At 40.5% G+C, this 22039-nt stretch overlaps 1 protein-coding gene across 1 annotated transcript in view; it reads right to left on the bottom strand.

Moving 5' to 3' along the window:
• The window catches only part of LOC122549191 (collagen alpha-1(XXI) chain-like), a 173905-nt gene that overhangs the window by 33539 nt on the left and 118327 nt on the right, over window positions 1-22039 (bottom strand). Inside the window, exons 17-18 of the mRNA XM_043688582.1 lie at window positions 5760-5804; window positions 3684-3737 (exon numbers count right to left, since the gene is read on the bottom strand). Of these exons, the coding sequence (XP_043544517.1) occupies window positions 3684-3737; window positions 5760-5804 (99 nt within the window). The remainder of the gene's footprint in view (window positions 1-3683; window positions 3738-5759; window positions 5805-22039) is intronic.

Here is a 22039-nt window from a genome sequence, read left to right as displayed (position 1 = left end):
TCTATACCCCTGGGGATTGGGCTGCTGGTCATTGTGGACAACAAACTACAAATGGATGAAATGGTGCATAATATATCACTTATTACCTATCGATGCTGGAATCCTGGCCATTGAGCACTTGAGAATGACTTTTGAGTTGACTGGCACTCCAGCACTGACTATTGTTACTTGCCCTAAGCAGGAAACAGGCACTCATATCAAAGCATTTGCAGGTCTCTCCTAGATGAATATGTTTTGGCCTTTGCGAGAATTTTATTTCTGGAAAGAGTTGAGCACTTTTTTTAAATTACATCGATATGGTTTTACCATTGACAAACCCATTCTAAGTGATCGGGACTGGAGCTGTAATGTGAACACTAGGTCACTGGAAACTTTTGAAGTTGTTTAGCCACCTTTTTCTTAAATGTAGGGAACTTGCTGTGAATAGACTGCCCTCATTAAGCTGCACGATTTTGGAGTGTAACTAGTCCCATGAAAGGAATATTCTCTATACGCTGAAAAACATCATGTTAATAATCTCATAATAAGGCTAAGCCATATGGCCACCTCCAACTTTGCTCTGCTGAGTAATTTGGATGGTTATTAAACTTAGGAACTGTGCGTTCAAAAATTTGAAAAAGTATCGCCACCACAATCAATACTGTCAATACAGTTTGGCACTTGATCTCCACATGTCTGAAGATTACATACCATTAGTCCCCGTAATGACCAATTCAGCCTCAATGACTCAATCACTGCCTATTGGATGTTAGTTACTGCAGCAACTATGTCATCAACAAAGAATACAACATTACTTACGATGACATCAGCCAGCTCACAGCTAGTGGGGAAAATATGAGGCTGGGCACATGTTACCAAATATTTACTGTGATGAAAAACATAAAACTCCATTTATATTACCTGAGATTCAAGTTTTCTTCTAAGATCTACACCTAATCCAAAAATATATACTTGCCGCTGCATCAGGAAAACAATTAACATAATCAAAGACCCCTCCAACCCCGGTTAGACTCTCTTCCGTTCTCTTCCATCGGGCAGAAGATATTAAGGTTCATACATACATATGAACAGCTTCTTCCCCCTTGTTATAAGACATTTGACTGGAGCTTTGTAATGCAAAAGTTGATCTCTCTCTGCACTTCTCAACAGGTGTACCATTATATCCTGCACTCTATCTGTTACCCTGATGTACTTGTATAGTATGCTCTGCCTGTAAAGCATGTAACACAACATTTTTCAGCGTACCTTGGTACACATGACAATAATAAGTCAAATCAAATGAAAAAACAAAATTGAGGGGAATATGTCACAGTGTTTCAACGATGAGCCACAGACAAGTAAAAGCTTCGCAAATGTGAAGTTTTTATTTTCTGGAACCCCACAGAGTAACCTTGGACCAATTTTTATCAAAGTCTCAATATTCCTTTGTGGCCAATTCGGGGTTTGTTTAGAGAGAAATATAGGGTTTGGAACTTTAGCACAAAGATCTAAGAAATCTGTTGGAAATTTCCTGCATGAGTGCTGAAATCCCATCCAGCTCATCCAAGTTAGATTTAAGCAAAGCTAAAATATTAGCTTCTCCATGTCTGTTCCTCATCACTTGTGGCTCGCCTCACTAATTGAACACATGCAAGGAGATGGCTTTAGTTGCAAGAATGTGTTAGACTTTAATGGGCTTCCTTCTTGATTTAATGTTAATAGATGACACACTACCTTGCAACCTTAAATTTAAATCTACCTCCATATTTCTCTTTCTGGTGTCTCCAGTCCTTCTCCTCAAAGAAATTCAGCACAGGAGAGACGAATGTTGATTTCACTGGGGATTTCACTTTGCTTCATTGAAGATGAAAGGAAGGTGAGGGTGAGTCCTCAGAGATGCCAGAGGTGTTGAGAAACATCTGGTAAACAGTCTACCATAAACAATGAGTGCGAAACCTGTGCTACCTTTGAGGTGCTCATGGCAGATCTGGGATCTTTTTCCACTAGAGGACGTCACTATAATCCTCAAACATTATGTCTCCAGGTCCCCTGAGAGGGCATGAAATCATATCCCTCAATTGGTTGTATAATGTAAAATCACAAAGGTGAAAAATACATGGTTCTCCCAAACAGGACTCTATCACTCTCAACTACCCACCTGGATGTAAAGACTAGATTAAACTGGCGAGGCATATGGATCATTGGCATCAATGTTATAATGGGAGGTGACAGCCTAGTGGTATTATTGCTGGGCTGTTAATCCAGGGACCTAGGTAATGTTCTGGGGACCAGGTTCAAGTCCTGTTGTGGTAGATAGTGGAATTAGAATTGAATCAAAATCTGGAATTAAGAGTCAAATGATGACCATGAATCCATTGCTGATTGTCAACAAAAAAGCCCATCTTGTTCATTAATGTCCTTTTGGGAAGAAACTGCCATCCTTACCTGGTCCGGCCTACATTTGACTCCAGACCCTCAACCAATGTGTTTGACTCTTAATGGGGATGGTCAATAAGCCAGCAACAAAATCATCCTATACATGAATAAAAAAGGAGTAGTTGGGGGTCGGGAGCTTCTTGCCCATTTGGAAATTTTACAGAGGGTGGGGAGGGGTTGGACTTTCTATAAGCCCTTGGGCCATTAAATTAGCCATTTAAGGGCATTACCCATTCCCGTTATTAATTTATTTGTGGTGGGGGGATGGCCATGCCATGCGGGCTGGTGTTGGGCATGTGCTTGGGGGGCCATGGAGCACACCTTACTGTGCCCGAGTCTATCGGAGGCAACTCCATCTTTTCCCTCCGTACTTCAAGGTCATACTGCCTACTTTACACTCCTTCAGCCCGGCCTCTCAAACCTGCCCTCCTCATTCCCCCACTTCCCTCCATCCTCATCACTGGGAATTGCCAGCTTGATCCAGTGAAACCTTAGATTTAACATTGTGTCTGTTCTCACCTTCAACAGGCTAGGCTGCTTCCCAAGCCTGACCACCACCCCTGCCTTGCACTGAAGGGACAACACAATTGCAGCCATCCAGTCAGCTGCCAGCTCCCTAACATGGGACTTCTATCCGAGAAAAGGGGGAGGAAATTTCACCCTAAAGCAATTATTGTTGCTCCTATTGTTAAAGCAGTGTAGGCAGCTGCTGGTATCATGGGTGGGTCCCCCCTCCCCCCTCCCCCCCCAACCACACTTTTGTGGGTTGAATCAGGAGCTGGAGAGCTGGCAGGAACAACAGAGCCCCAGAAAATCCAACCAAGTCATTATCACAGAACAAAATCATTCAATGTTTCCAACCCTGAGTTGGCTCTCTGCCTGATTACATGATTAAGTCTGGGATAACCAGATTTTCAATCTGTCAGGGAATCAAGTGATATGGGGAATGGCAAGAACATGGAGTTGAATTCCAAGATCAACCACGGTCGTGTTACATTATAGACATGCTCGGCTGGCCTATGTGAGGGGTGCAATCCATGAACATCTGAACACGTGCTTTATTTTCTAAAACAGATTTGATTTGTAACTCCTCACCATTTTACGATTTCTCAATTTCAGAGGCTAAGGAAGAATAAATGCATTGTTTATTGTGTGATACAGTAGTATTTCTGGTGGAATAAAATTTTACTTCTTTCTCCTTCCAGCTTGTGGCTGGTGGGAATGTGGGGGCGGATTTTATTTTAAAATAGAGAAAGATGATCACTCACCGGTATCCCAGGTGGCCCTTCAGCTCCCTTTTGACCAAACATTCCTTTTTGTCCCTTGAAAGAAATGGTTACAATTTGACAAAACCATATTTATTCATAATCTAACCCCTGAAGTCCATCAAATATCACTACCCCAGGAAGTGGTCTTTCCTTTGACATGTGACCACAGAGTTTCCTAAAGTTGTGCGCCATGCTAGGCAAAATGAGTAGAGAAAACCATCAATAATAAAGTATCCTTCAGGAGTTCTGAAAAATAATGTAGACCTTCTTTGGAAGCCTTTATCTACAAATAATCTACAAATACAAGTGGCTAATTCACAACGGTATATTTCAGACTACTACAGTGCTCATCCTTGAGGAATACTCACTAAAATGTTTAGCCTGTCATGTCAGAGACTGTTCTCAGAAAGTAACAATACCTATCTTCCCTATATTCAAAAAGTAACAATACCCATCTTTCTTATTTATTTCCCTATTGAATAACAAACCTTTAAAAATGCAATTCAATGCAGTCAATATCTTTTGGCGTTTTACACTAGACATTATTTTGACTTCAGTGTCATCAGTTAACCGGTAACGATAAGTCCCCCTCCTTCATGGGACCTAGTAATTGGGCCAACATTGAATGAATCCGGGATTCATTCAAACACCATGACTGGCATCACAGAAAAAAATGTTTACTTTTCATTTAAACTTGATCACCTGTCAACCCTATCCTAAAATTCACAACCAAAACGTTCAGTAGACTTGGGTGGATGCCCTGGGAACAATTGGACTGTGAAGAATGTTGTCATTTGGAGACTGTTAAAGATCCAACTGGGTAGCCATTTTTATTTTCTTCATTATCTGCATCAGCAGAAGTTAAGCTAAAACAATATGATTGGAAGAGACGGTCACCATGGTTAAGTTACTACCTAAATAACTCTATATATACACAGTGTAAATTGGAGACGGTTTGATAGGAAGATTAGGAACTGCAAATGGGTTAGGGTTAAGTTCTTCAGGTTTGCCAGCCCTGCAGTGTTGGAAGAGGAATGTGTATGACGCTGGCCTTGGTTATGACCCAGTACTGCCATACATGTCCATCTCTGAAGTAGAGAATGACAGAATGATTAAAAGCAGCTAGAATTAAAAGGGAAAATGCCAAGGCATCTTTGACCTTCCTAGACATCACTTTTTCTGCTTCCTCATTGTCTTCAGTGCCCTGACAATGTAAAACACCAAGGAACACAGTGTTAGATGACCCTCTTCTGACTGGAGACAGTAGCACCAGTTACATGTGGCCTTCCCCTGTGCGCAAATGGAAAAGGCACATTTGTTGGAATAAAGCACTTAAGTTCAATGCTTCTTTCTCATGCTTTATTCCAACAATGAAGGTGCATCTATATGGGTAGTATTTTTTGATGTTTTATTTGTCCTGTTTGTTTAATGATCCATACGGAAAATGCATTGTTCTGGTAGCAATTGTAGTTAAAAAAAGGACATGTCTGAGCATTTGAAAATCATATGAAGAGTTGGCAGTGCAATGTATTCGCTCTTTCTGTGATGACATGCCATGTGTTCTTAAGATCTACTTTTAACCAATGTTATAAACCAAATGTCTGCAATACGTCTTCTTATGAGCATATTTCTTCCTCAACTACACCCAGTTTCAGAACTCACTGAAGACATTGCTTACATTTCCCTGCTTCTGTCCAGGATGCACTAATAATGTTTACTGTTGTGGACTTCTCTTATGGCCTTTGAATTGAGCAGTTGCCTGGCTCTAATCACTGTATCAAGGCACTATTAGAGGGTAGCCTGCAGCCCTTTAAGAGCTGTTGATCACTGATAACCCATTCTGATTCCAGCCTGTACCTAGTTTAACATGAGCAATATGTAACAAGCCCTAGAACAGCATGATAATGGATTGGGCACCCATTATGCAACACTCAGCTCAGTTCAATATAAGCTCATGCATTGCCCAAACAGCACTGGTTTAAGTAAACCTAGATTTGTTCCTCTTTATATGTGCGAATGTCACATGGACAATTAAACTCACACATGTATTAGATATAGTCAGGGGAGTATACCTACCTTGAGCCCTTGTAGACCTTGGGGTCCAGGAAGACCTCGAAAGCCCTGTAACAGTGAACAAATTCAATAATGACTTTCCGTATAGTTGTTCAGAGGATGCTTTACCATTTTGGAGAGCTGCTGAGAAATTCAAAAACAGCAATACAATGACAGTTTCATCAGCATCACTGGGAACATTTTTACAATCAGGCCTCAAAGCAGGCAAGGAATCTTACTCAACTTGTTGGATGAGACTTCTGATAACTTTTGTCTACTTTAACACATTCAAAAGACATGCAATATGCAATGCAACAGATCAAGAAGATTTGACCATTTTTGAAACAGCTCAGAGTTGAACCCTGGTTTGATGTTAATTCAAATGCGACAACTTGAGACAAACAGATTGATATTTTTGGAATTTCCCAGTTGTGCTTTAGTTTTCTCTCAAGTGATTTTTTTTTCTATCAGTGTTCCAAAAAGGCACCACAAGAAAACACACTTGCCTTTATGCCTCAGTCTGGTTAACTGGATAATGAACATGGGCTGGATTTTATTAGTTCGCTAGGGACCAAGTCTTAGTGATAGTGCAGAAAAGATTTACAAAAATGATTCTGGAGCGAGGGATTATGTAGGAAAGGTGGAGAAGCCGTTGTTGTTCTCCTTAGCAAAGAGGATATTGAGAGGAGATTCAATAGAAGAGTTCAAAATCATGACAGGTCTAGACAGAGTACATAGAAACTCTCCCAATTTGAGAAAGGGCACCAGTGGGGAATAATACAAAATGCTTGACAAAACAACCAATGGCAATATGAAGAATTTTTTTGTGCAGCAAATCTTTAGGATCTGGAATACACCAGCAATATTTGAGAAGATTTGTAGCACAGGTTGATGATAAGTATGTAAGTTAACTTGCTGAGTTTGAAGGTTTATTTTTAGACATTTTGTCACCATACTAGGTAAAGTCATCAGTGAGAGTCTCTGGAGAAGTGCTAGTGGTATGTCCCACCTCTCTATTTATTGGTCTTGGTTTCTTAAGGTGGGTGATGTCATTGCCGGTTCTTTTTTTCAAGGGGATGTAGACAGGGTCTAAAGCGATGTGTTTATTGATGGAGTTCTGGTTAGAATGCCATGCCTCTAAGAATTCTTGTGCATGTTTTTGTTTCACCTATGCTAGGATGTGTGTGTTCTCCCAGTCAAAGTAGTGTCCTTCTTTGTCTGTATGTACAGAAACTAGTGATAGTGGATCATGTCTTTTGGTGGTCAGTTGGTGTTCATGTATCCTGGTGGCAGGTTTCCTGCTAGTTTGTCCAATGTAGTGTTTTTTACAGTTCTTGCATGGTATCTTGTAAATTATGTTAGTTTTGCTGGTTGAATCTAATGGATCTTTTAGGTTCACTAGACGTTGTTGAATTTTATGCCTGTCAGGATATTGTTGATGGTGTTGTATGTTTCCTCTAATTTGTTCCATAAAATTCACAAAAGAGGAGGAGAACGACAACAGACTCCCATTCCTAGACGTGACAGTTGAACGTACTGTTAACAGAGAGCTTCAAACCAGTGTCTACAGAAAAACAACATATACGGACCAAATACTTAACTTCAGAAGCAATCATCCCAACACCCACAAACAGAGCTGCATCAGACATTATTCCAATGAGCTACATCACACTGCAGCACCCAAGAACTGCAAAAAGCAGAAGAAAAATATCTACATAACTTTTTCAAGAAAAACAGGTACCCAATAAACACAATCTGCTGATTCCTCAGAAACAAACCCAAACAAGCTGACACAATGCAACCAAAAACCATAGCCACATTACCTTATGTCAAAGATGTTTCAGAACTGACTTCCAGACAACTCAAGACACCTTGGCATCATGGTAGCCCACAAACCTACCAACACACTTAAACAGTGACTAATGAACCTAAAGGATCCATTAGATACTACCAGAAAAACTAACATAATTTACAAAATACCTTGCAAGAACTGTAAAAAAAATTGAACAAACTAGCAGGAAAATTGCCACTAGGATATATGAACACCAACTGGCCACCAAATGACCTGATCCACTATCACATACAAAGAAGGACACCACTTTGACTGGGAGAACACACACATCCTAGGACAGGCAAAACAAAGACATGCACGAGAATTCTTAGAGGCACGGCATTCTAACCACAATTCCATTAATAAATATATCGATTTAGACCCATCTACCTTCCCTTGTCTACATCCCCTTGAAAAAAAGATCCGGCAATGACATCACCCACCTTAAGAAACCAAGACCTATAAATAGAGAGGTGGGACACACCACCAGCGCTTCACCAGAGACTCTCACTGATGGTGTTACCTAGTATGGTAATGAAACATCTAAAAACAAACCTTCAAGCTCAATGAGCTAACTTACATACTTATCTGGAATACACTGCTCAGGAGTCTCATGAAGACAGATTTAATAATAATTTAAAAAGTAAATTGAATAGACACCTAAATAGAATAATTTTGCTGGGTTATGGGAAAGACAGGGCTGTGTTACTAGCTGAGTTGCATTGGCAGATAAGCAGCATGAATGTAACATTCCGAATGGTCCCCTGTTCTCCAGTTCCATGATGTACTTTTTCATCTGGGGGAGCCATAGCTAGAATTGATGAGGAAAGTGGATCTTGGCAAAACCCCTGTCCGGCAGGGGTAAGCAGAGGCTAGCTGTTTTTGGTTACCATGTGTAGGTAAGCAGTGGAAATAGCACCAAAGTGTCCTGTCACAGTAATGAAGTGCCCCTTCCCTGGACAACCCCTACAAGCTTCGATTGGATCACCACTGGAGGGCACTGATGAGCAAAATCCCAGTGAAACCACGGAAACTTAAATCCTGGATTTTCAACTTTAATTCTTTGGCCTACAATTGAAACAACCTTTTTAAAACTCATTGGATTGGACTTCACTGACAGGAAGGAACAGATGACAACAGTTGTTCATTCTCCTTGCACTTACCTATTATTTGCATTTTCTGTAGAGAGCTGAAATAGTGTCACACACTACCAGGGATCAGCAATGCAAGCCACTGCCTGTATCCTAAAAACCACTCAGACTAAACAATCAGTAGTGAGTAGAGTCTGAAGCAGGAAATATTAAAATATTTAAGTTAATGTTAAGTCAGTTACAAAAAAAATTAACCAGAGAGCAAAAGACAGATGGCTTTGAGAGAATGAAATAAGAGACAGAAAGAAAAAGAATATAAAGAAAATCTCCAACAAGAATTGAAAGAATGACATTCCATCCTTGTCAAGTTAATTTTCAGTGCGAGAATGGCTGTGCAATATTCATTAAAACTTAGCATACTACTCAACATTAATTACATTAAAATGGACAAGAGTCCAATTTTCCAATGAATTAGTAAGTAGTTGGCAATACCTTTCTATATACCTCATTGCAGCATTGCTCAGCTATGTTATGATATGAAAAATAGATAGCATATTACATATTTTTGCATTTTGTTGCACAATTGGTCATTGAAAGTTGCAATTTAATAATGATGAGCGCTGATAGCTTTGCTGATGTTCACAGGAGATTCTGTCATATTGGAATTACAGGAAATATTGCATTTTCCGCGAAAACATTCAGTTACCTATGTCGCATAACAATGCTAAAAGGGAGCCATATAACTGCACTACTTAAACACCAATCATTCATATCGTATGTCATTTAAATTTAGTCAGCAAATGTTTGAACCTGGGAAAATAATTTTATAATCATTTTAGTTTACCTGGGCTTCTGCTTTAAATCCTGTCTTTTATATACTAACAGGGGAAAGGCAACTTTGTATGCTTTTCATTGTATTCCTGTACTCAAGTACATGTGACAATATAGATCTACATCACTGGCATCCATTTCTTACTCTAAAAAAATATATTTTGAGAACCTTCTCACAGGGCCATTTCCTATTGCTTGCAGATGTCCATTTTAAGTTCAAAAGTTGAAGCCCAGCTGCAGCTTAAACTCGGTCCATCTTTGAAGTCAAAATAAGATTCAGTCATGACATCTGTTTAAATGCCAAATAGTAATTCATGAGTCTAATCTGGATAGTCTAGGACAAGAATTGCCATTGTAACCTTTGGGAGTATTTCCAGTGACACAACTCCAGTGCACACTTGGATGCCAGTAATCCTGATCCTGTGCTAGTCACAAACAAGAGCTGTCCCACCATTGTGGCTCCTTGATAAACAGCTATAATTGCCAAAATTGAGCAAAACACACAAGGGCTAATTTTTTTTTATATTCTGCAGATGATTTCCAAATGGACAGTGGACAAATGGCATGAATCTGAATGGTTGACCTTTATTTACATCTTATTGGTGGGCTGCCAAACTGGAAGGTGGCATCTTCAAATGGATCTAGTGTCATTTCAAAGAGAAAATGCAACTCCAAGCACAAGTGCAGTGGAAACCACGTGTAAATCCGTGCTGCTTGGAGGTTTCTGGAGAATTAATTTCTGGATTCACTGCTGCAGGTGCCTGTGAGAAGGTGAGGGAACACACATTGGATAATGGAATGAGTATTCACCCTGATGCTGGACAAAGGTGAGCAATAATGTCAGATTTGCTCACACCTACAGGGCGGAAAACAGTACAATTGAGAGTCTAATGCAGGGCTGTATTGGACTGAAGGCTGGTATTCAACACTGGAATGCCACTGTGTCCAAATGTTGCCAACTCATTTGAGGCAGCCTCCTGGCAGCAAGCCAGGGAATCATGAGGCTCCAGGTCCTAATTATCAAGCTTTGGGTGGAAAGCCTATCAGTGAATAGGCCTGCAGGGGAGATGCCCCTCCAATGCTTGGACTCCATCAGCTTTAAGCCTCTTAGAGTCATAGAGTCATAGAGATGTACAGCATGGAAACAGACCCTTCAGTCCAACCCGTCCATGCAGACCAGATATCCTAACCTAATCTAGTCTCATTTGCCAGCACCCGGCCCATATCCCTCAAAACCCTTCCTATTCATATACCTGACCAGACACCATTTAAATGTTGTTATTGTCCCAGCCTCCACCACTTCTTCTGGCAGCTCATTCCATGCATGCACCACCCTCTGCATGAAAAAATTGCCTCTCAGGTCCCTTTTAAATTTTTCCCTCTCACCCTAAACCTATGCTCTCTAGTTCTGGACACCCCCATGCCAGAGAAAATACCTTGTCTATTTACCCTATCCATGCCCCTCATGGTTTTATAAACCTTTTATATGGTCACCCCTCAGCCTCCGATGCTCCAGGGAAAACAGCCCCAGCCTATTCAGTCTCTTCTTATAGCTCAAATCCTCCAACCCTGGCAACATCCTTGTAAATCTTTTCTGAACACTTTCAAGTTTCACAACATCTTTCCGATAGGAAGGAGACCAGAATTGCACGCAATATTCCAACAGTGGCCTAACCAATGTCCTGTACAGCCACAACATGACCTCCCAACTCATGTACTCAATACTCTGACCAATAAAGGAAAGCATACCAAACGCCTTCTTCACTATCCTACCTACCTGCGAATCCACTTTCAAGGAGCTATGAACCTGCACTCCAAGGTCTCTTTGTTCAGCAACACTCCCTAGAACCTTACCATTAAGTGTATATGTCCTGCTAAGATTTGCTTTCCCAAAATGCAGCACCTCGCATTTATCTGAATTAAACTCCATCTGCCACTTCTCAGCCCATTGGCCCATCTGTCAAGATCCTGTTGTAATCTTAGGTAACCCTCTTCGCTGTCCACTACACCTCCAATTTTGGTGTCATCTGCAAACTTACTAACTGTATCACTTATGCTCTTCTCCAAATCATTTATGTAAATGACGAAAAGTAGAGGACTCAGCACCGATCCTTGTGGCACTCTACTGGTCACAGGCCTCCAGTTCTGAAAAACAACCCTCCACCACCACCCTCTGTCTTCTACCTTTGAGCCAGTTCTGTATCCAAATGGCTAGTTCTCTCTGTATTCCGTGAGATCTAACCTTGCTAATCAGTCTATCATGGGGAACCTTGTCGAACGCCTTACTGAATCCCATACAGATCACATCTACCGCTCTGCCCTCATCAATTCTCTTGAATTTAATAATTATCTGCGCTGGCAGTGGAGTGGCGCTTCCATGTTGAATGCCCTTACATTTTCACATCTTTCCCAGCAGCATCTGCATCTCCTCATGGGTCTTGACATCGCTGTGAGCTCTCTGTTGCAGCCCACAGCATTGGGAAGCTTGCTGTCCTTAAAAGGGAGCCAATTAAAAGGCCACCATTGGGAAAGGTTGCATTGGTGGGTGCACTGAGTAGCTGGGTTTGAGCAACATCACCTGATATTGAGCTCTGTCACCCACAAGACACATGTTCAATGCCATTAATGTTGCAATGTAAAGGAAAGTAAAATGTGTCCCTCTTTCCATCTATTTAACATGGTCATAGTTCTTCACCTTACCGTTGTGTTACATCTCACAGCAGATAGGTGATATGAGATTAAGAGATAGGCTCACGACACATTCACTCTATCATGGCACATGACCTGATGATGTAAAGTTCTCAGTACCACCTTATTAAGCTCTGTCTTCTTGCAGGATGGTGTAATGAGGGCAATTTGCTGCAGTACATCTGATTTGATTAGCTTATGCCCAGACACATGACTACCTGCAATTATAAAATGCATATGTAATAAGGTCCTGTAATAAATATTTGTTGCATTTTTCAGTACAATGTGACCAGTGTCTCAACCTTATTTCTACAAGAACTACTATACGAATTACAGCACAATAGTGGCATCAATATTTCTCACTTCATCACACCATCTCACATCATGATGGCAATGCAGCAGTACACATCAATAAATGCTTATAAATGTATCCTCACTGAAGATTACACAGGCCTGGATCAAACAATCGAATGACCAACCACAATAACTTGATGTGTGTACAGATTTCTAACTTACATAGCTAGGAGACAGACTATCTTTTTTCTACTTCAAGTTCAAATCCTATTGAGCTAGAATCCCACTATCTCTCTCACAAAAATAAAAACAAAGTTTCAGCCTACCTCCCAACATGTAGAGCAGTCAAAAGGCTTCTCACAGGATTAGATGTAAAATTGGCATCTAAAAGGTTTCTTACAGGCTCAGAATTAACATAAGTAGTCAAAGGATATTGTCAGTTTAACTCCATAGCCTAACTGTTCAGGAATCTGATATTTTAAACACCAGAAAAATTGATTGTCTATTGTGGAGCAGTTTACCTGCAGTGAACAGGATGCTGAGTTGGATAATGATCAATGAGCTCATGTTGAATGGTGGAGCAGGCTGAATGGGCAGAATGGCCCACTTCTATCCTATTTTCTATGTTTCTACACTCCAACAGAAAATTAAAGGCAATTATTTGACTATGGATTGAGCAGTGAGTGACATCTTCACCCAACTACAGCTATTTCAACAACACATACATCTTTAGCTCATAGATCAAGCCAGGAGACCTCTTAAATTATTACTTACTATTGCTAAGAAGGACTTAGATAATAAACGCATCAATTGTTTCAGTGAAGATCTGGAGAGTACTTGATAGCTAGGACAAGATATGAATCAACTTCTGGGTTAACAGACTCACACTCATGTTGAACAGATGGAAATTCCAAGAGATCATTGATGGATTTGTCACCACATTCCCCAGCAAAAGGCATGAGTAGGATTTAATCAAGTGAGTAATTGTCTCTACTCCAAACAAAGCATGCTGTAAACATCTCCTGTGCAAGAAAAAGGACCATACTGTTGAACCTTTGTTGGAAGATGGATATCAGCATGAAGTCATAGTTGCAGATCAAAATCAACAACCTGCTGTGGGTGCAGGCAGCACTATTGCTATGGTCAGCAAAGTGCATCCAACCAGCAAGGTCTGTAATAGATACAATATGTCACAGCCATCCAGAAGCTGTCAAGAATTTTCTCATGTCTTGCAAAACATGTCATTCCAAAAGCCAATGGGCAAAGATTCTGCTTTCAAAAGCCAAACTAAACCCCAGAACAAAGCTCAACGGACCAATGAAACAGCACACCAGCACAGTTCTGAAAATTCATCCCATGTACACAAATATCAATGAAGTGAACAGTCAATCAACTGAAAAGCAACCTTTGGAAGTTGACCAAACTTCTCATATTGTCAACCTCACACACATGTCAATGCTATAAGACAAGCCATCAACGTTGTAAGTCATCAAAAGGCAGGTTGACACACCCTGCTGGAGTTAGTGTGAACATACTATCACTTTGCATCCTAAAAAACATGTGCCACAACAAGTGGTGCTCCACAGTACAATCTATAAGAATCTGTCTCAGTATCTAATGGATCATCAATTCTGCACAGTAGCACAATCGCACTGAGGTGGCAATCAGCTTGGAGTCCCAAAATCCTCTACCTGCTGGCATTGATAGTCCAGCATTGGCAGGACTATCAGTATGCACAGAGCTTAGCATTGTGACCATTCATGAGATTCAAACCACATCCATAGTGATGAAAATGGAAGAGCCACAGGACTTTCCCATCACAAACAAAGAAGATTAAGCAGAAACACACCAGTGAAGAAAACTATTGCAACGATGCACTGGACAGGGAGTACAAGCTGGCAACCCAGTTACAAATAGCTGGAGATGCTCAAAGATTTCAAAGATGTGTGAAGTCATTACTGAATCTAATGCTATAGTGTGAAGTTTCCCTCTTAAGGTGATATCATAGTAGCTGGTAGGTAAAGGGGTAAGCTGGCAGGTTGGTAAAGGAGTAGGATAGCAGGTTGGTGTATGAAGGGGCAGAGTGGCAAGTTGATAAGAGGGTACAGTGGGTCAAGGAGATTATCCTTGTGGGTCGAGGGGTGGAGTCAGAAAGGATTCAATTGGCAGTAATGGAATGTGGTGGTGAGGTGAATGCAGTAGAATAGTTACACAGGACTCAGACATGTTTCTTATTTATTTTACATTCAACGGATAACAATTCAGGCAAGTAGGTCAGAACTTGTTTCTGATTCTAACTCAGAATTGGAGAGTTTCTCATAAGGTTCTGGACACAGGGTAATTAATTGCCCATCAGAAATTTGTATTTTCTGAGCATGTTTGTGCAGTTAGTATGTCACCATTCCAAGCGTGATTATCTGAAGACAGGAAGATCTGAGTATGCTTGTTTTCTTAAAATGGCAAAAAAAATCAACATCTGGTGTACTTACTTGCCTGGCAAAATCCCAATGGACGGGCACTTAAATTGCTATTGGGAACCCACAAGCAGTATCCTGCAGACTGTCATTTTGATTCATGATGGAGAGAAGAAGTGTCTATCTGAAGATGAGGGCAATCATCGAAACAGAGGGGAGGGGATGACCTTGTGGTATTATATCTGGACTGTCAACCCAGAGACCCAGGGGACCCTGGTTCAAATCCTGCCATGGCAAATGTTAAAATTGAATTAAATTAAAAGAAATTTGGAATGAAGAGTTAAATGATGACCATAAATCCATTGACAATTGTCAGAAAAACCCATCTGTTTCACTAGTGTCCTTTAGGGAAGGAAACTACCATCCTTACTAGTCTGGCCTGCATGTGATTCCAGACCCACAGCAATGTGGTTGACTCTTATCTGCCCCCTGGGCAATTAAGGATGGGCAATAAATTCTAGCTTACAAAGTGTCACTCTCATCTGGTGAATTAATTAAAAAAAAATTGGGCTGGACCTTGCTTCTTACCTTTCCACTCTGCACTGAGCTAAAATACAGTGCGACAACATCGAGTCGGCAATTCAATGTCATCCTGCCAGTCTCTGATATCACAGAGGGTAAGCAGATATCTAAATCAGAAGCTTGCCTACCTCTTTTTGAAAAACATTGACAAACTAGCTTGTTAAAGGCCAATTCAATTGTCATTTTTCAGTCATTGCATGGAGATAAAAATCTCAGAATATAAGCCAGGTTTGAGGAAATAGCACCCAGCTGAATGGAAAAGCTTGTAATTGGAACTGTGGCTGTATGTAGCAGCAGGGTCTACCACTGAAGCTGACAGAGTGTGGGCATTAGTGTACTTTATTTCATCACTTTAAAGCTGACATAGAGAAAGTACAGAGCAAAGGGCAGGGGTGTAGGAGCTGAGACTGGAAGCCTTTCAGTTCACAGCCTAACCCCTCTCCTGCTTGGTGTCCTACCCAAGATTTGGCACATTGATCCTCCCCTCCCTTCCTAATACTTGCCTGCTGGCCACTAATTGCCTGGTGAACTCTTGATTTGACAGAGACATGAGCAAACTGACTTCCTATTCTGTTCCCTACCCAGTCAGAACCATAAATTCCAGTGTGTGGACTCACAGAAGCAGGCCAATTAGCCCATCAAGTCTTTTTTTTAGTAGACAGGTCATGGCATATTCACATTAATACAAGGCCCTATCTTGGTGCCACAGGGAAGCTCAAAGACAGTTGGGTCATGCAGGGAAGGCCAAATGTGTTTTTATTCAGAAAAGAAAATTTGCCTTTCTTTGCACATCCAGAAATCCTCCTAAAAAGCAATGCAATTGCCTTGCTTACAATTCATCCACAGCCCACTTTGCCATTCCCATGCTGGCAGAAAGACCAATAGTTGCTTCCTGCACATTACAAACAGGATGTGAAAAAGTGGAATGCTAATAAGGTCTCGGAGTTAGAATAGGTCGGGCATCAAATTTTCATCAACACATGCTCCTCTCTCAAGTATGATCAAAATCTGCCCAGAATGGTCCCAGACCCCTACTATAACAATTATAAATTCATCTAAGTATTATGTATTTCATGCCCATAACAGCTTCTGAAAATAGGGTCTAAAATTTTAAAGTTGATTTCCAATATACTTCTTCATTACCATTCCTTGTTCCAGTCATCAGTAGTGATTATGGATGTCACTGTATGATAAAAACTCATCTTAAAATTCTTCCCAAATTAAACAATGTTTCTCTCCTAATTATATATACAGGTAATTGGGACATTGGAAATAAAAATTTTGGTCTTCACAAAAATATCTTTTATAATTGTTGTAAAAATGTTTTAAGCATCTAAAATAGTTTAAAAGTATTGTGAACAAAGACAAAATAACCATTGAAAAATGTTGAGAATAATTTGGTAACATACATCTTTCTGACAAATGTCTGAACACTAAACTTTAAACTTCTAAATAAAACTACTCCCATTCATCTAATGGGGCTGTAACCTACACAGCAAATGACTCCAACAATCATACACAGTTTTGTTTCTCTCATTATGTTCTTCAGAAAGGTTAATTCAATATGCTTTGCATATTAGAAATGTTCTGAATGTTACTAAAATTATATGAATTTCACGGTAAAGTACTGAGGAACTGATTGGTGACCTCTGATTAGTGGCTTGCATTGTGTAACACAGCAAGTCTATCTTCTACTTTGGCATTAAGCAGCAATGTAAAACCTTTGACTTTTATGAGACAAAAATGGTTATTGTACAAAATGTTATGACCGCTGTCCCTCTCTCTCCCACCTTTTACATTTTCATTAAAACAAATAACATACTGTGTTACAGTCGTCCTGTATAAATTAAAGCCTAAAGTTCAATTGTTAGACTACTTTGAGGATTGAATCAGAGGCCTAAACATAAAGTACTTTATCATTCTGCTTGCAAATGAAAATTCATATTGAATGCTCAACTCCATTGTGCACTTTTTAAACTGTTCATTTGGCTATGATGACAAAAATATCTCAGGAGAAATGCAGATGCTGGGGAGTCAGAGTTGATAAAGCGTGGTGCTGGAAAAAGCAGGTCAGGCAGCATTCAAGGAGCACAGTTTTGTTCTGGCTCCGTCACAAATAAATATCTTTAACTAACTCTTGTTGCCTCCAGTTTTATTTATGCCCAGTCACAACTGTATTAAATAGTACCTTTTGCATAAAATGTTGCAAGATGCTTTACAAGTGCATTATAAAACAAATATACACACAGCCACTTAATTAAATAATGGACACAATCTTTGATGAGGCGATGCTGTCTTGAACACTCATTAGATCGGATGATAGCAGCATTGCCAAAAAGCTAGGTTTTAAGGGTCCTTTTAAAGAAGGAAAGCGAGGTACAGTGGAAGTGAGGTTTAGGAAGGGAATTCCAGTGGTAAGGCCAAAGTAATTGAAGGCATAACCACCAATGATGAAGCAAATAAAATTGTAAAGAGGTGCACAGGGATCTCAGAGAGTTGTTGGGCTGGAAGGCTACAGAATCAAGAGTGGCTAGGCCATGAAGGGATTTGAAAACAAGATTTCAAAGATTTTAACTAGGAACCAAAGTAGGTCAGTGAGCACAGATTTGGGAGGTCAGTTTAATGTGAGACATGCCAAAGCAGAGTTTTCTGTGTTTGAATTTTTCTGTGTTTGAAAAGTCATGTTTGAAAGAAGCTAAGGCATGGATGAGGTTTTCAATGACAAAAGAGCTGGGATGGGGCAGAGTTGTGGGTTATATTTCAGAATTGGGGACAAACAGTCTTAGAAGGGATATAGACAAACATACATAAAATATCAAGGTTATGAACAGTCTGGTTTAGCTTCAGCCAGTCACCTGGGAGAGAGATGGAATCAGTAGCTAGGGAACCTTTGATTGAGGTGGGGACTAATGACAATGGCACTGATCTCCCTAATAGTTAACTGGAGTACATTTTTGCTGCATGTTTCATGAGTTTGAGATAGTAGGGGAATTGAGACAGGGAGCGATGGCTGGGTGCCATCAGTTTCCAGGCAGAACTGTTGTTGAGTTTTCACATGATATTTGTGATGGTCAGCATGTAATTGAGGAATGGAAGGCGGTGAAGGATAGATTGCATTGACCCTATCTTTCCTAAAGGCGCTGCTGTGTTTTGGGTTATAATTCTATGGGTACTGGCCATGTTTTTTGTAATTTGAATAATATTTTGCTCTTATGGTTGAACCAATATTTTTAGGTGAAATCTTATGGGAGCCTGAATGACATGGGCTAGGACAAAGAATGTGGCAGAATCACACGAGAAGTCCAGCAAGGCCTATCTCAATGTCAGGAGCAACTTAGAGTCATAGAGATGTACGGCACAGAAACAGACCCTTTGGTCCAACTCGTCCATGCTGACCAGATATCCTAAACTAATCTAGATCACATCCGCCTCTCTGCCCTCATCAATCCTCTTTGTCACTTCTTCAAAATTACAGTATCATCTAACTAAGTTCTAAGTGTTGGGGTGAGTTTCTTGCTGAGCAGCTGTGGATCACCTATCAAGGGGGATTATTGTTTGTTAACAGTTTTATTAACCATACACCCTGCCCCAGTAACTCATAACTTTCCAATTTACCGCCTGTCATGAGCAAACTAGATGCTGAATTCTCAAAACAGAAGTCAGAGCAGGTACCTGGCGACATAACCTCAACTCTGGCTCTGAGGAGCCTCCATGCTGTTCACCATACAACAATGTCTCAGGGATAGATCCACGAGCACCTCTACAAACCCCTCATCAATGGACACTACAAACCCCTCCAGATCCTCATGCCAATCTTCAATCCACTTCAGGATGCTCAGGAAGCACAGACAACACAGGGCATATTGGCAACCAGCACTGAAAGGCTACTGCAAGACCACGTTGTATACATAACAGGCATGCAGCTTACAGATTGGAACATGCTACATCGCAGGGCTAAAAACAGAAATTGCTGGAGATCTTCAACAGGTCTGGCAGTGTCTGTGGAAAGAAAACAGAGTCAATGTTTCAGGTTCAGGGACACTTTTTTAGCTTTGAAGAAGCAGACCACACAGAGTCCAGCAGCACAGCTGCACTCTCACAGTCACAGGATATGTCCACCCACAGTCCAGAGTGTAGGCAATGATCATCATGAACAGTCAGGGAATTGCATGTTGTCAGTCAGGGGCATATACTGTACAGAGCGTCTGCATATTGATTTCTGAGGAGGGTGTGGGGGAGTCAAGGTGTACCTGTAGGAGCCCAGGTTCGATTTCAGCCTTGGGAGACTGTCTTTGTGGAGTTTGCATGTTCTCCCTGTGCCTGCTTGGCTTTCCTCCAGATGCTCCAGTTTCCTCCCACAGTCCAAAGATGTGCAGGTCAGGTGGATTAGCCATGGTAAATGTAGAGTTGACAGGGATGGGAGAGGGTGTGGGTCTGGGTGGTTGCTCATGGCAGACTCGATGGGCTGAATAGCCTCTTTCTGCCCTGTAGCAATTATATGATCCTCACTGTCCGATTGTTTGCCTGCATGTGATATTTCCAACTGAACAATGACACGATGTGGGTTTACAGTGGGCATTAGGAACAGAGTAGCTGAGACTTAAATCAGGTGTTCAGATGGAATGTAGATAAGGAAAGGTAAAGTGTGTGGTCTGGTAGTTAAATAATGACAAGGATGAGAGAATGGGGTTATACTTGTGAGGAAGTCTCAGCCAAGACAGCTATGTGCCATGAGAAACTTAGCTTTGTGTCGCTATGCCATTATGCTGCCAGTGAAGGGTAATATTGGATTACTAACATTTGCCCAGGTGCACTGCAGCCTTTCAAATGTGGCACAGGTGCCAGGGATGCTTAGCTTTTGGTGAATATCCACTGAGTGGCAAATTGTTTTGTCAATGACAAATATCCAGCTGAGGCTAGAATCAGGCAAGAAGAGCATCATAGATAGGTTGTTAATGAGGTGAGTTTGGTTAGATATGGTGAAAAAATCTTGCTAGGCCTCACAGTGAGATACCCTCCATGAAAGTCAACAGAACTGACACAGCCAGAAAAACACAAGTTCGGCCTAAACAAAAACAAGAAAGTGCTGGAAAAACTCAGCAGGTCTGGCAGGATCTGAGGAGACAAAAGCAGAGTTAATGTTTTGGGTCCAATGACCCAAAGGGTTTAACCTTCTTTATCTCTAGAGATGCTGCCAGACCTGCTGTTTCTTCAGCAATTTCAGTTTATCTTTCAGATTTCCAGCAACCACAGCTCTTAGGGTTATTTTGTAAGATTCAGCCCAATGCGTTTAGTGAGTAATATGGCCATAGGTTACAGTGGTTCAGCACCAATTCTGATTGTTGCTAAGGTCAACCTGAGTAATTGTTTCGTATTTGTACTTGAAGGGAAATCAGAAGCAGAATCTTTGCCATTCCCTAAACCGGGGCCAGGGAGAACAACTGTCACATTCCAACTATTGCTCTGCTGGGATTACTGTAGCCTGTGGCATTGCACAATTGAACCTCAATCACCTGATGAAGGAGCGTCGCTCCGAAAGCTACTGTTTCCAAATAAACCTGTTGGACTATAACCTGGTGTTGTGTGATTTTTAACTTTAGGATCTTCTAGTTTGTATGATCCAGTGCAGTTCCACATTAGTGCACATACTGCCTGAGCATCATTGCTGTCATTAAACACTCGGTTCAGCCGCAGATGATGGAGAACATTGGAGATACAGGTTTTGTAATGAAGTAAGAGTTAGGGTTAGGGTTAGAGTTAGGGTTAGAGTTAGGGTTAGGGTTAGGGATACTAGACATAATTGTCAAAACCTTAAAAGAAGTAATAATGAAGATTACACTTCCTCACTAATATTAAGGCAAAATAATTTTGCACGAGCATTGCTCATATGGTAATACTCCATTACAAGACCTTAAGCTTGAGCCTTAATATGGAATTTCAATGTATAATCTAGATTGATACTCCAGTAGTTTGCTGCATTGTCAAAGATAGTTTCCTTCTGCATATACAACTCTCAGCCTCCATCTCTCTTTCCCCGAAAGCCATGCTGCTGTTGCCAAATACTGACTTCCCAAGTTTGAAATTACAGAATAATATAATTGACAGCGTTTTACAGCAATAGTGAGTAACACAAAGTGCAATCACAAAAGATAACAAGCAGTAAGTTTAATTTTGTTCTTAATATAATAATTTGTAAACTATTGTGATTGCAATCCCATAACAATTTTGAACAAATTCTTCATGCCAAAGTGTAGAAGATTACCTGAAAATTTCTAATATTATTTTTCGTTAAGTGCTACCAGTTGGTCAAATGATATTTTAAAAATAAAGTGCAATTGCAGAAAATTTGATGAATTGATTTAATGGATAAAAAGGAACACGAGAAACAAAAAGACTTCTGTATACTTTTTGATTCAGCATTTTTCGGATTACTTGCAAAAGTGACCACTTCATTGATCTAAATCACAATCTATTTACCATATGGTACCAATGAACTTCATATTGAAGTGGTGTATTCATTGAAATTATTGGCACAATATTGTTCATAAAAGAAATGATATCACAAACAGGATT

The sequence above is a fragment of the Chiloscyllium plagiosum genome, chromosome 4 (assembly GCF_004010195.1).
Source record: "Chiloscyllium plagiosum isolate BGI_BamShark_2017 chromosome 4, ASM401019v2, whole genome shotgun sequence".
Taxonomy (NCBI): Eukaryota; Metazoa; Chordata; class Chondrichthyes; order Orectolobiformes; family Hemiscylliidae; genus Chiloscyllium; species Chiloscyllium plagiosum.
The sequence above is the reverse complement of the archived record's forward strand: the minus strand, read 5'-3'. Positions and strand labels throughout refer to the sequence as shown.